Here is a 12,745-nt window from a genome sequence, read left to right as displayed (position 1 = left end):
CAAATAACACTTTAGTCTCTCGATAATTTGTCAAATTTTACTTTAATTTTTCGATAATTAGAAAAAAAAATTATACACATGCGCATTCCGAATGCGAAGTAATTAGTATGATTTTAAGATTGACCAGTAGTTGGGACTTGGGCCAAGTTAATCAATTTTATAAATATTAAAAAAATAGTTAATTTGACCTTTTTAAAATTTTATTTTTTAAAGGAACAATATTTTAATTTTAATAGATAAAAAAAACTGTCAAAAAGTTCACCACGTCAGACCCTAATAATAATAAACTTAACTGTGCACAAGATGTTGGGAGCATTCCTCGTTTTGATAATAAAATAATAATAAATTTAATCTTAAAGTTTTGACCACATCTCGACATATTATGCATATTAATTATGAAGAATTTAATTATCTTATGTTTTTTATATAAATTATTTGTATTAATTCTTTGCTCAATCTTGTATTTTCATTTTATAATTTTTAATTTTTTATAATACTATTATTTAAAAATTTATTTATATTTTTAAATTGTTTGTAATTAATATTTTAAACAAGGAAAATATATATTAAGATATTTGAATTGGGCGCGAGGTCCATAAAAAATTGTTTACGATTTTTTGGATTGTGTATAGATGAACGATATTTTTTTATATTTTTGATACGATAATGATATGACAGAATAAAGATCATAAAAAATATTTAAATAGAGTCCAACACTAAAATAATTTAATTTTTTTGAAATTACTTTAAAATTCGTATTTCAATTATATTTGATGATTGATTGTTCTTTATTCAAGAAAGAGAAACCTTTTTTTATTATATTAATAATTTTATAAATGGGTACTTGATCAATTTTATAAGCTGTTTTTTTAATTTTTATTAGCTTTTTGGAGCTTAAATACTCGAAAAGATATTTACTTTTTTTTAAAAAAATAACTATAACATGCTCAAATAAGTTCGAAAATTTACAAACTATTTTTAAAAAAATTGGAGTGAGGCCTTAGCTATAATTTGATATTTTGAAAATCAAGGCCTATTGTTGCTGTCTTTTGGTAAAGAATTGAATCAACCCATCTCAGCAGTACATGGTGAACTTTGTGATCCGAGAAGAAATTATTCTTCTTTATTTTGAAGGCTTTATCGATGTTAAAGTAGCACTGATTCTCTGTTATCAGTGCATGCAATCACTCTCAGATAAGAAAATCTTGGATATAATGGACTTTGTGCGGAAGATATTAAAGAGGATATTGTGAAACATGTTAGCTCAGAGCTAATACATGTTCGCAGCTCGACGAATAAAGTTGTTCATAATATTTCTTATTTTGCTTTTTCTTTCCTTCATCATTTGTTTGTGTGAATGGATAATTTCCATTTTGGTTAGTTACATTTGTAATGAACGATTTTTAATCAATAAAATCACGAGTTATTGTTGTAAAAAAACAATTTATAAGATAATATTGATGAATTAATTAATTATTTTAGATAATAATAAAATTTTCTCTTAGGAAAAACAAATTTTCGTTAAAAATCCATAATTTTGACAATTTATAATTAAAAAATTTAATCGGACAATAATAATAATAATTTTAAGAATATACTTATCCGTATAGAGACGTACGTCCCACTTGGGCCTGTCTCATCTTCTCCATAGCAGGTACTATCTCTGTGTGTATTTATCTGAGCCTCAGGAGCCCATTCTTTCATTGCAAGAAGGGTGCTTGAAGTTGGATCTCTGCTGAAGAAAAATTGTTATTCGAGGAATAAGTGCACAGGCAGGTGAGTTGGCGCAGCGCCGCGTTCTTGGAGTTGATTAGCTGCTGAATTCTGCTTGTTTATGGATTTTTTTGTTTGATTTTCTAGTGTACTGCTGTTTTGTGTGATTTCCTCAAATTTTCCCCGTGATTAAAGTGTGGATCTTTTAAATGGAGGTGGGATTTGTTTTGATTGATGAAATAGACTAATCTGGTTTTGATTTTGGTTTTCCTTTTTACTGTGATTTAAGGCGGTGGTTTTGCTTTTGAATTGTAGCAAAAATATGTTTTTTGATTTTATGCTGACATGCTAAACTTGATTCTTTGGTGAAAATTTGAGGTAGAGTTGCCATTCCTTGAGAGCTAAAGCTATCATGTCTGATCGAGTCGTCCAATCTGTTAATGAAACCAGTGGTGTACAGCCTATGCAAACTTATCAGTCTGTGTGGATGTCACATTGGTTGCGAGCGAGCTGCAAGGCCACAGCAGAGACACTGAATCTCGCGTCTAGTGTGTCTGGAAATGAGGAACTCAGCTATGGTATTAGGGGGGATAATTTAAGGCATGGGTTTGACGTGTTGACGTCTGGCAAAGAACCTGCGGTGACTGAAACTAAAACTTCTGAGATGATAAATTATAGTACCAAAATGGGCACTGAAAGATTCGGATTTGGCAGTTCTATTTTCGAGCACAGTAGAAAGACCGATGATGTGCAAGTGCAAAGAGCTGTGATTGATCGCAGCTTTGAGCGAGGTAAAGATGTTGACGTCAACAGAGGGACTCAGTTTCCCTCCATGCTTCGTGGGTTTCCATATGCCAGTGATACTTCATCCAGAAGATTTCATCATCCAGATGAAGGTACTTCAAAGAATCCTCTCGAATGGATGAAAAATCTTTCTTCTGCAGAAGAGAGCTCCTCCGTTGCGTTGAAGCCTTTGCAGGAAACTTTTGCTGAACCATCATCACTTTGTGTTCTGTATAAACATGATCTAGGAAAATATGGATCGCACAGAGGAAAATCTGAAATCTCTTCTTTGATAGGTGGAGATGACATGGTTTGCAAAAATCAGTTTCAGAACACTCATCGGAGAGTGCAAGAGCATATAAGCTGCAATAAGCACAGCCAATCAGCAGATTTGGTTTGTCAGGGAAAACATGACAGCCTACCACAATTAGAGAATTTCATGAATGAATGTTTTAGGGAGAATAATGCATCCCTTTTTCTTGATGTTCCTTCCACGAGTGGTAATCGCTTACCAACATTTAATCAAGAGTGGTTCCAGAAGATGCAGAAGTGTTCAGGTCTCAGACCTTACCCTGATCATTTCATGGTTTCAGAGGAAACAGAGGCAAAGAAATCATATTATAATTGTTACTCTTTGCATAAGTTACCAAATTGTCTTCATAATGTGGAAACAATGAGATTATGCACCACCATGGAAGAAGAAAATCTCGAAGGTTTTCCTAGGTTCTCTCAGACATCTCGCAGTCTTTTAATAAAAAAAACAACCGATTTCAATCTGTCAAGTGAATTTGATATTTTTGATGCTACAAGAGTAATTACTGAAGTGAATGGAAATACAGCCGGTCAAAGTAAGCGAGAAGTAATACTTCAACCATTGAGTAATTCTGCTGAGAGTGAAAGAAAAGGATATGTTGGAGATGTAGAGACTCATACAGCAACACTAAACAATGAATCATCCGCCGAGACTGACACCATGGACATGGATCACTTTAAGGAGAACAACCCGTATTCGGGTATTGTGCTTTTTTTTCCTATTTTTTTATGGATTGTTGCAGACAGATGTCATACTTTTAAATAGTTCCTTTTTTAAAAAAAATTTGAAGCTGATGTGCCATCGTCTTATGATGCTCGAAAGTAACTGTAATAAACTATATTCTCTTATCTCACCCGAGTTAGTTTTTGTAGTAGAGCTACTTTACTGTCCTAAGCTTCTCTATTTTGTCTATTGTAGGTGCAAATTCTACTCCATCAGATAAGGTACTCTGCCTATGCCTGTCATTGTAAATTAAGTATTCTCATATGCTTATACAGATTTAAATCTCCATCTGCATGTTCCTTCTACAGTATGACCTAGAGAACCTTATGCTTTTGCCTAGTATCTGTTAATTCTAGGGTGATGAGCTCACAGATCAAATTATTGATGATAATAAAGGTCTACTTGGGTGCTATTTGTGCTGGCTAAGTCAAGACTGCTTATTGAATATTTTCCATATGCATGTTGTACATTCTACGTATGTTACTTATGAGGTAGTATAATATGACAATTGGCTGAGTATTGTCTTGTCTGTATGTCCAAGATTTTTCTGGTTTAATATAGGATGTTTGCATGACCATCTATTCTCTTTGCTGTTTATCATACTATATTCTGCAGTTCTTACATTTCAGTATGACAATTGGTTATGTGTAGGCTTTTAATATGAACTCGTTTCTATCATATCCAATTGATGTTTTCTCCTCAAGAGAGACTGAAACACGAGGCCCAAAAACCAAACTGCCGGATATCAACTTGGAGCTCCCTGCATTGGCAGCTGCAAAAGCAGCGTCATCAGAGAATTCAGGTCCTAGCTCCTCAAAGACTCAAAGTTTGGAGATGGACATGCTCATGGCGCATGCTGAGCCATCTAAACCAAATTCTAATCTCAGCCTGGAAGATTCTCGAGAAGCAGATCCAGGCAACAGATGGGTTAAGCGGCTCAAGTTGAGCTCTTCACAATCCTCTTCTCGTGGCATGAACAGTTCCAATCCGACTGAAAACTCACATGATAAGAAAATGAAAAAGTATTTTGGTAGAATTCTTACGACAGGCATCCCTAGCTCGGAACCATATTCGAGGAAGCATCATGGCAAAGAATCGATGGTGTTGGATAATAAAGGGACCTTATCTAAGCAAAACACTGAAATTAGGGTGAGCTCAATAAAAAAGAATTCAGAGTTGTTGCTTTCACAACCCTGGATACAGAGGTGGCGGCACGGTGAATCACGTAGTTCCCGGGAGTATACCGAAAGAATGGCAGTTTGTGCACTACAAAGTTCGAAATTGACACTGGAGGACCATCATAAGAAGCAGTTTCCCAGTATTGGAGCTATGGCACTAATGGGAAAGGCTATGAGAGGTTTTCAACCATGTGATCTCCAAAAAAGGGGTTCTTTCACTGTTTGGAACACGAAGACCATATGAAAAATACCATGTTCCGCTGGTGCTGCTTTCACTTTCTGAGCCCCCCTCCCCGTCTTTTCAATCAGGGCCACTGGCGTCACAATCTCTCAAGTTGCTCTGTCCGCACTGAATTTCCATCTGTAAGTGATCTATTTAATCAATATATTCACTTCACTGTAATTCGTGAGGCAATTATATTTTCATTACACAAGGCCGATGTCTAGCTACACCGAAAAAATCACCCCAAAACCGTGAGACACATGAACTCGAATTGGATATAGAGACTTTTGGTCTTTATGTAGCATATGAGTAACTTTTCCAGCCCAGTATATGGGAAAGATTCAACATAGAACAACAGCCCTTCTGTCAAGGCCACTAGTGGACTTAAAGAACACGACTTAGTGTTGTGGATTGTATGAAATTATCATATGATATATGTAGATAGGTTACGACGAACATATGTATTCGATCGCTAGTTCGAGTCGAAATCAGATGCGTGAAACTTCTTGTGTGGTTCTCGCAACTTCAGCTGTTGAGATGTCATCACTTTGTCTATTCTATCTGTGTTGAAAAATGGTAACAAAGAACAAAGAATTTGAAGGGCATTTTGACAACTTGAAGTTAGTGGAGTATTTTGTTTTTTAATCCCGGTCAACTATTTTATTAAGAAAATAACCTCTTCATGTATATTTGAAAAACACATGAGGATGTTGTTTTTTTAATTAAATAGTTGACCGATGTTATTTTAACAATGAACGTATAAGAAACTGGTTTCGGCAAAGGATGTTACATCCTTATTTTTTGTCATCAGTTTAATCAATTTTCCTGTTAATAAATGGCTCAAGTTTTTCAGTAGTCAATTAAGTTAAAATTTATAAACTCTATTTATCATTTAACTCAATTAACTTGTATAAAATAATTATTTGATTTCAATTATTAATATAAGAAAATCAATCTCCGTTTATTAAATTATAGGAAATGGAGTTTTCTTAGTTCACTACTTTAAGCAAATATATTTTGGATATAAAATGAGTGAATGAAGTATATTTTTAGTTTATTTTCAATTCTTGTGTCTAAATATATTATTGGCTTTTTTTTCTTCAAAATACAATTTATGTCCATATATTTTCTTTAGCTAATATAATGTTTTATTATTATTTTTATATAATTCATTAGTTAACAAAATACAGGTTTTTGAAAGATTTCAAATTTACAATATTCGCGTGGTTATAATTTAGAATATAACCTAAAATGAACAATTGTTGTCACATGTTCCTAGAAATTCCAAGAATTATAATTAAATACTATTTTAGATTTTCAAGATGTAATTTTTTAATTTTAGGAGCATATTTATCAATTAATTGATGTAATAAGTAGAAATTATCATCATTATATATCAAAATATTTTCTTGTTCATATAATTCTATTTACACTGTTATATTTTTGAATCAATTCAAAATCATTCATATCATTATATTTGTATTATTCTATTAGTTAAATTTAGTACTTAAGCAGATAAATCATTATTTTTATTTCTTATCATTTGTTTTGATCTATTTTTTCGGAACAAAATATTATTTGATGGATAAGATCACATTATGCAAAGGGTAAAATATTTTAATTATTAATTTTATTTTTTGTTATATAGAATATTATATGAATTCATGTGCGTCATACTTGCTTTCATTCTAGTGTATATATAATTGTATGAAATATAAACCATAGTAATGCGACATATAATACTAAACCGAGTGAGCCAATCATCACCTTTAAACATTTCTATCAAATCTGCGTCATATTTCATTATTTCTTCTCCCATAGATGCAGAAAAAAAGGAGCATACAAAATCTCACCTTAATTACATTCTTTTCGACAGATACTGCCTTACAAAAGGAAAGGAACGACGGTGTCGATTTGTAAAACCGGTTACCCCGACTCCAAGCTGTCTCAAAGCTTGCATTCCTGACCTCAAACGACTCCATTTTGTATGCATTATATGACTGTTCCATCGTTGATAGTTGCCTTCTCGAGTATGACGGTGATCCCTGAACGAATACAGAATCCTTCTTCCTGTCTGTTACCTTCTTGAACACCCTGTTAAAGCCACAGAAAACTACTAAAGAAAAAGCTCTGTTTTTGGTGAAAAAGCTATTGCATTATATGTGATAAAATCTTACATCTTTGTTCATGATGATCACATTTTTCCCTATTCTTGCATTCTTGTCAATAATACAGTTCCTACATGTCAAAAGTTACGCAAATCTCTTAAATACGAGCTCGTAAGAAACCATAGTATGTTCGTTTCTTGGCTAAAACGGACCTCAACCTGTATACATGTATGTATGTACGTGCGTTTGTGTATCCAAGAAAAGGGTGTATGTTAGTTAACCTGATTTTTGTATCTCTGCCTATCCCCATGGGAACTTTCCCTTGTGCGAGGAGGGCGGCGATTTCAGGTTCTGTTTGGTAATTATCGGCCCCCATCATTAATGTATCCTGTTATCCAGAAATATGATATAAAACATGTATATTCCGAATATAAAGCCAATGTTTTAGTAAATGGAAGCATGACTCTTACCTTCAGTTCCACACCGCTGTCTAAACGTGAGCGCTCGCCCACAATCGAGTGTTCGACTAGGCATTCTCGTAAGAAACACCCGTGTGAGATTATTGCATCCTTAATCTGAAAGATGGACTTGTTATATTGACCATATGAGGAATATGTTATGAAGCAACTTTTTTTAGCTTACCTTGCATTTGTCGATTTTGGTTGGTGGTAAGAAACGAGGAGACGTATAGAAAGGAGTCTTTGGATCGTAAAACTCAAACTTAGGAAACTGCGCGTAAAATTATCGACGTCTCACTTTCGAAGAAACGAATATAAAATGAACTTATCAAACGAAAGAAAATGAGAGCAACCTCATCGGTAAGAGCTAGATTAGCTTCGTAGAACGATTTTATCGTTCCGATATCCTCCCAATAGTCTCTGAATACATATGCCTGCAAAAAAGGCACATATAGATTTTCTTTGATGTAAAATCTTTCTAGGAAAAATCAACTGAGTGAACATACTTGCACGTTGTATTCTTTTATAGCAGCGGGTATTATTTCCGATCCAAAGTCATTTGAATTTGGATATCTCCACCTCAGGAGATTTAACAAAATGTCTGTCCTAAATGCATAGACACCCATTGAAGCGATGTATGGAGATTTTGCTGCATCGAGCGGTGACAGTCCTATGATAGACGTATCCACTTGCTGCAGGAATGTGAATTTAACAAAATTAGGACAAAATATGACATAATTTATGTGAAGTTTGTTTTGCATAGAATATGACATTGTGGGACGATTTAGAAAGTTCCAAAGAACTAAGTTTAGAAGACTAGATAAGAATACCATTGCTTTCTTATCAGCTCCCCAAGGTTTTTCGGCAAATTGGGTTATTCTTCCTCGGCTATCAATCTTCACCAGTCCAAAATCCGATGCTCGGCTACATAATTAAGGAGATTTTCAATCAGATACAACATGAATCCACAAATTTATATATTAAATCAATCTTGGAACTTAGAACTAAATTTGGAGGTTTAGAACAGTAACAAGAACAGTTCGACTAACCTGTCACCCACAGCTGCGCATGAAAGAGTGAGATCCGCATTTCGGTCAATATGGTTCTGTTCGGGTATAGAAAAGACTGAGAGAAACACCATGGAAAGTTTCCATAAAAATGGTTGGTTTTTATGAGCGAACATACCTGAACAAAGTCCATATAATCCATCCTATAAAGGTGATCCCCTGATAGTATCAATATGTTGTCAACGTCTTTTGCCTTTGCGTCCTGCAAGATTCATTTAAGGATTCTAATGTCATAAGAATAATTATCCAAACAAATCAAGATGATATTGCAAAAGCCGAATCTACAAACTCACCTCAAATACCCATATAAATTGCCTGACAGCATCTGCGGTTCCTTGGAACCACTGTTTTCCTGTTTCTCCGGCCGTTTGAGTAGCAGCCAAAACCTGTTTTACATTAACAATAAGTAAAATGCTTTTGAAGAACTGATGCATCTTTATAATTCTTAGCAGTGGAGGGAGATCCAAGAATCCGGGAAAAGGGGACTAGATGGGGCAACTCAATAGATGTGGGGTGGTGTTAAAACTTAGTTTTACAAAAGTTACATATAAAATCCTAAAAAAGGAATTGCATCACCCCTCCCCCCGGCTTCTTGCTAGATCTACACTTCTTCACTGAGTATAACAAGAAAAATACTAATTTCCAACGAGGAGGTTCTTTTTCATGTGAACATATGTTGAGATATGAAACTATTCTTATATAAATCGCAACCTCAACGAATCCATCACCAAAGTTGAGACCGTTTCCAGTATAGGTTCGAGAGATGTGACGATTGAGGGAAGCAGAATTGAACTGTGTAAGAACAAAGATCTTGTTGATGCCACTGTTGATACAGTTGCTCATCGGTATATCGATCAGCCTATAACATCCTCCTACTGGAACCTGCAAACAGCATCACAAAAGTCGTGAGATCTCGAAGAATTAAACTCAAAAACAGAAAGTAGTTTGATAGTTCATGTCAAGGCCATTGTAGTTTGATAAGTTCATGTCAAGGCCATTTGCCATTCAACATTGAACACAAAGACAATTGAAAAATCATCAAGATCACACTCTTTTTCTTGAAATGGTATTTCCATTTGTATACTGCGATGCTTATTTCTAATTCGTGATCATAAAAATATTATCTTACAGCCGGGGTTGCGGCTTTGCTTGTAAGAGGGAAAAGCTGCGTGCCTGCACCTCCTCCAAGAATTATCGCTGCCACATTCTTCGGATTCACATTGCGCCTCTCGAATTTTGGTGCCTGGACAGTCTAGAAACACACAGTTCAATCAATATAAGTATTCCCATGATTCGAAAACACATAACGAGTGAGGGGGTTCCAATAAAAAAGCAGCATATTTCATCCCAAAATTGTATTAAATCGCTCTGTTTTCTCTGTTTTCGAAACAATGAAATATATTATCGTGCATTCAAAATTTGCTACAACTACAAACAATATATAGAACTTCAACTAAAATGAATCGACATAAACTGTGGGGCAAAAAAACAAACCAGAGTTTCTTGGATATTTTCTCTGGTGAGCACAGAATAAGCAACCCCAGGTTTGATCTTCCTTTCCTTCTTCTCAAGATTCAAACCATTTCCCCATTGATTCATCCAACAATTACTCAAACTCCCTCTAATCTTCTCTCCCCAAAATCCATTACCTCCATTAACAAATCCACCTCTGCTCAAAGTTCCAAAATGGCAGCAAGCATCCATCATAACTCACTCACTAATCCAAAAAAAACACATACAAATTCAAGAATCATCACCATTATGACAAAAATCCCATAAATTTAAAGGAATGATCAAGCCTAATTCACAAGATTCAACATTACACAAGTACAAAGGTTTCAGTAGTGTATCAAAGAAGTGCAATATGTAATCCAAGCAACCAAGTAAAGTATAGATTTTCACCTAAAGGTTGGAACCCATTAAAAAATTCACTCTGACAGTGACTCATAAGCAAAGTTACTTATATTAATTTTTTAAAAAACCCCTTTAAGATTTAGGAAAAAGTACAGGGTACAACTTAAAAATTGCACCTTCGGAAGGTGTGAAATAAGATCACTGAGAACTCAAGAGTCGAGATTTCAATCATTACATCATGCAAAATGGCTGGCAGTCCAAGATTTTTTGGTTAAACGGAAAATTCCTCGTACTTAAATCGAGATTCTTGAATCGAGAATCTTGAACATAGAAAACGAAACAGAAACACAAAAAATTGAATATCATACCACAGAAAGGTGGTGGAGGGAATGCAGATTGCAGTGCAGAATTATCGATGATGGCTACGAAGAACTGATTGATTTAGCCGGAAATGAATAAGAAATCAGCGAAGTGAAGGTGGCAGCTTTACTGGTTTGTGGGATATCACGAGATTCTTGAAACCTTGCATTTGGTTATGGCAAAAACTGTATATATAGAAAAATGAAAGTGTAAACTTTATTATTTCTAGCAAAATATTGATTTTACCATGTTAGGCACTTATTGATAGTACATTACAAATTCACATAACTTTCTTATTTTTTACATATTTTCGATTGTTCTATTTTATTTTTAAAAAAATTACAATTTTTTTAAAACAAAAAAGGAAATTGCGTAATCTGAACTCGACAGATTCATATTATATCTATATATATAAGTACTATTTGCATTTAGCACTCTGAATTTTGTTAACCACATTCACCCTTACAAATTTCTTCAAGAAAGTGACTACAACGTCCTCCCTTGCACTTATTAATTATAATTAGAGATTAATATGTTTTAGAAATATAATAAATAATTTTCATCTATTCATACAATCTGACAACAACGTGATTTATTGTTTTAATTTGTTTCCATATAATTTTGATAATCTAAATGTTTTTATGTTTATATTACATTGATGTTGGGTTAAGCGTGAATAAGTGAGAATAATACTGAGATGATTGATATTTTAGTAAGTTCTCGTGCGTCAAGATGCTGACGTTGCGTTACTTGATCTGTTTAGCTATGTGGGCTGTAAAAGAGTTATGTCATATCTTAACAGGTAATAATACATCTGCTGTTGACATGACTGATGGTAGGGAAATTATAAGACTGATCTTTAAAAGATATGAGAGCAGATAGACACGCATTTCCCCAGACTCATGGGCCTAACAGCCCGACATATTAGCATCCAAGTATGTGCACTATGCACTGCCACGAGCATAAGACAATAAAGTTGCGCATTGGCTAACAATTATAGCTTTTGACATAGTGATAAGCGTTTGATCCTAATAATTTGTATGAAAGCAAGGTCATGAATTCAAGTCTCTCAGTAAACATATTTCTATACTTCTTGGGAAAGAGAATGTTGGGTTAAATGTGCGTGAGTGAGAATAGTACTAGGATGAGTGATCTCATGAGAAGTTCACATGCGTCAAGGTGATGTTGCGCCGCTTTATCTGGTTGACTAGGTGGACCATAAAAGAGTGACGTCAGATCTTAACAGGTAATATTGTCTTTACTGGAGATAGGACCGAAGGTAGAAATAAGGTAAGACTGATCTCTAAGAGGTATGAGACAACACTAACAGATAGACACGCATCTCGCTGAACTCATGGGTTTAACAGCCCGACCAATTAGTACCCAAGTAGGAGCACTCTGCGCTGCCACAAGTATGAGGAAATAAAATTATCCCTTATATGTATGTTATAGCTTTTAGCCTAATAAATGTTTGATCTTAGCATATGATAAATGTAAATTTGATTTCAATATATATATTTTCTGAAAATATATTTTGTATTTTTATTTAAATTATTTTTCCACTTATTATTATCTTATATACATTTAAAAATGACAAAGATTAAAAAATATATATATATGATCATATATATTCTAAAAGTATTGATTGGAAGTTAAACATTTTTTTTTCAAATAAAAAGATTAACTAAATATGATATGATTGAATTAACTTATATTTCTAAAAAAATAGTGTCCATAAAAAATATCACATCATTCACATTAATTAATAACTTTTCCATGGAACATTTTCTCGTAAGAAAATATTATAAAATAATAAAATAACTTATTGATGGCTCAAGGAAATATATGAAGTGGAAAGAACAATACATAGCAGTTGAAAAATTATTCAAAATCCATACAAGTATATTATTTATAAATTTTATTTTGTTAAATATATTGTACAAAATAAATTAAATTTAAAAAAAA

General features: G+C 33.8%; 2 protein-coding genes across 4 annotated transcripts; one reads left to right on the top strand and one right to left on the bottom strand.

Annotated features, from left to right (window-relative positions):
- Positions 1 to 1,602: 1,602 nt before the first annotated feature.
- Positions 1,603 to 5,476, top strand: LOC140969525 (uncharacterized). Of its 3 annotated transcripts, none has more exons than XM_073430891.1 (5): positions 1,603 to 1,776; positions 2,096 to 3,509; positions 3,728 to 3,753; positions 3,889 to 4,007; positions 4,237 to 5,476. In XM_073430891.1, the coding sequence occupies exons 2-5, from the start codon at positions 2,126 to 2,128 to the stop codon at positions 4,952 to 4,954; spliced, it is 2,247 nt and encodes a 748-aa protein (XP_073286992.1). In that variant the 5' UTR covers positions 1,603 to 1,776; positions 2,096 to 2,125; the 3' UTR covers positions 4,955 to 5,476. The 3 variants fall into 3 exon arrangements, with proteins under 3 accessions (XP_073286992.1, XP_073286991.1, XP_073286993.1); XM_073430890.1 differs by having other exon boundaries at positions 1,604 to 1,776; positions 2,092 to 3,509; XM_073430892.1 differs by lacking the exon at positions 3,889 to 4,007 and having other exon boundaries at positions 1,605 to 1,776; positions 2,092 to 3,509; positions 4,184 to 5,476.
- Positions 5,477 to 6,670: 1,194 nt separating this feature from the next.
- On the bottom strand, positions 6,671 to 10,967 carry LOC140969527 (glucose-1-phosphate adenylyltransferase large subunit 1-like). The gene is made up of 15 exons (XM_073430893.1): positions 10,789 to 10,967; positions 10,061 to 10,283; positions 9,696 to 9,818; positions 9,278 to 9,448; positions 8,860 to 8,952; positions 8,685 to 8,768; positions 8,549 to 8,604; positions 8,330 to 8,423; positions 8,006 to 8,191; positions 7,853 to 7,933; positions 7,684 to 7,770; positions 7,512 to 7,616; positions 7,323 to 7,429; positions 7,111 to 7,171; positions 6,671 to 7,027 (listed from the first exon to the last, which is right to left on the bottom strand). Exons 2-15 carry the CDS (start codon positions 10,271 to 10,273, stop codon positions 6,926 to 6,928), a joined length of 1,563 nt encoding a protein of 520 aa, XP_073286994.1. The 5' UTR covers positions 10,274 to 10,283; positions 10,789 to 10,967; the 3' UTR covers positions 6,671 to 6,925.
- Positions 10,968 to 12,745: the final 1,778 nt, after the last annotated feature.

The sequence above is a fragment of the Primulina huaijiensis genome, unplaced genomic scaffold (genome assembly GCF_012295235.1).
Source record: "Primulina huaijiensis isolate GDHJ02 unplaced genomic scaffold, ASM1229523v2 scaffold42197, whole genome shotgun sequence".
Classification (NCBI taxonomy): domain Eukaryota; kingdom Viridiplantae; phylum Streptophyta; class Magnoliopsida; order Lamiales; family Gesneriaceae; genus Primulina; species Primulina huaijiensis.
The sequence above is the reverse complement of the archived record's forward strand: the minus strand, read 5'-3'. Positions and strand labels throughout refer to the sequence as shown.

What these genes read in the sequence shown, in the direction of transcription:
- LOC140969525 (XM_073430891.1), top strand. Translation starts at nt 2,126, where the DNA reads ATGTCTGATCGAGTCGTCCAATCTGTTAATGAAACCAGTGGTGTACAG. An exon ending in GGAGAACAACCCGTATTCGG is followed by an intron (nt 3,510 to 3,727) that starts GTATTGTGCTTT and finishes TGTCTATTGTAG; the next exon opens with GTGCAAATTCTACTCCATCA. An exon ending in ATGCATGTTGTACATTCTAC is followed by an intron (nt 4,008 to 4,236) that starts GTATGTTACTTA and finishes TTTCTCCTCAAG; the next exon opens with AGAGACTGAAACACGAGGCC.
- LOC140969527 (XM_073430893.1), bottom strand. Translation starts at nt 10,273, where the DNA reads ATGATGGATGCTTGCTGCCATTTTGGAACTTTGAGCAGAGGTGGATTT. An exon ending in TAAAAGAATACAACGTGCAA is followed by an intron (nt 7,934 to 8,005) that starts GTATGTTCACTC and finishes CCTTTTTTGCAG; the next exon opens with GCATATGTATTCAGAGACTA. An exon ending in TGATCATCATGAACAAAGAT is followed by an intron (nt 7,028 to 7,110) that starts GTAAGATTTTAT and finishes TGGCTTTAACAG; the next exon opens with GGTGTTCAAGAAGGTAACAG.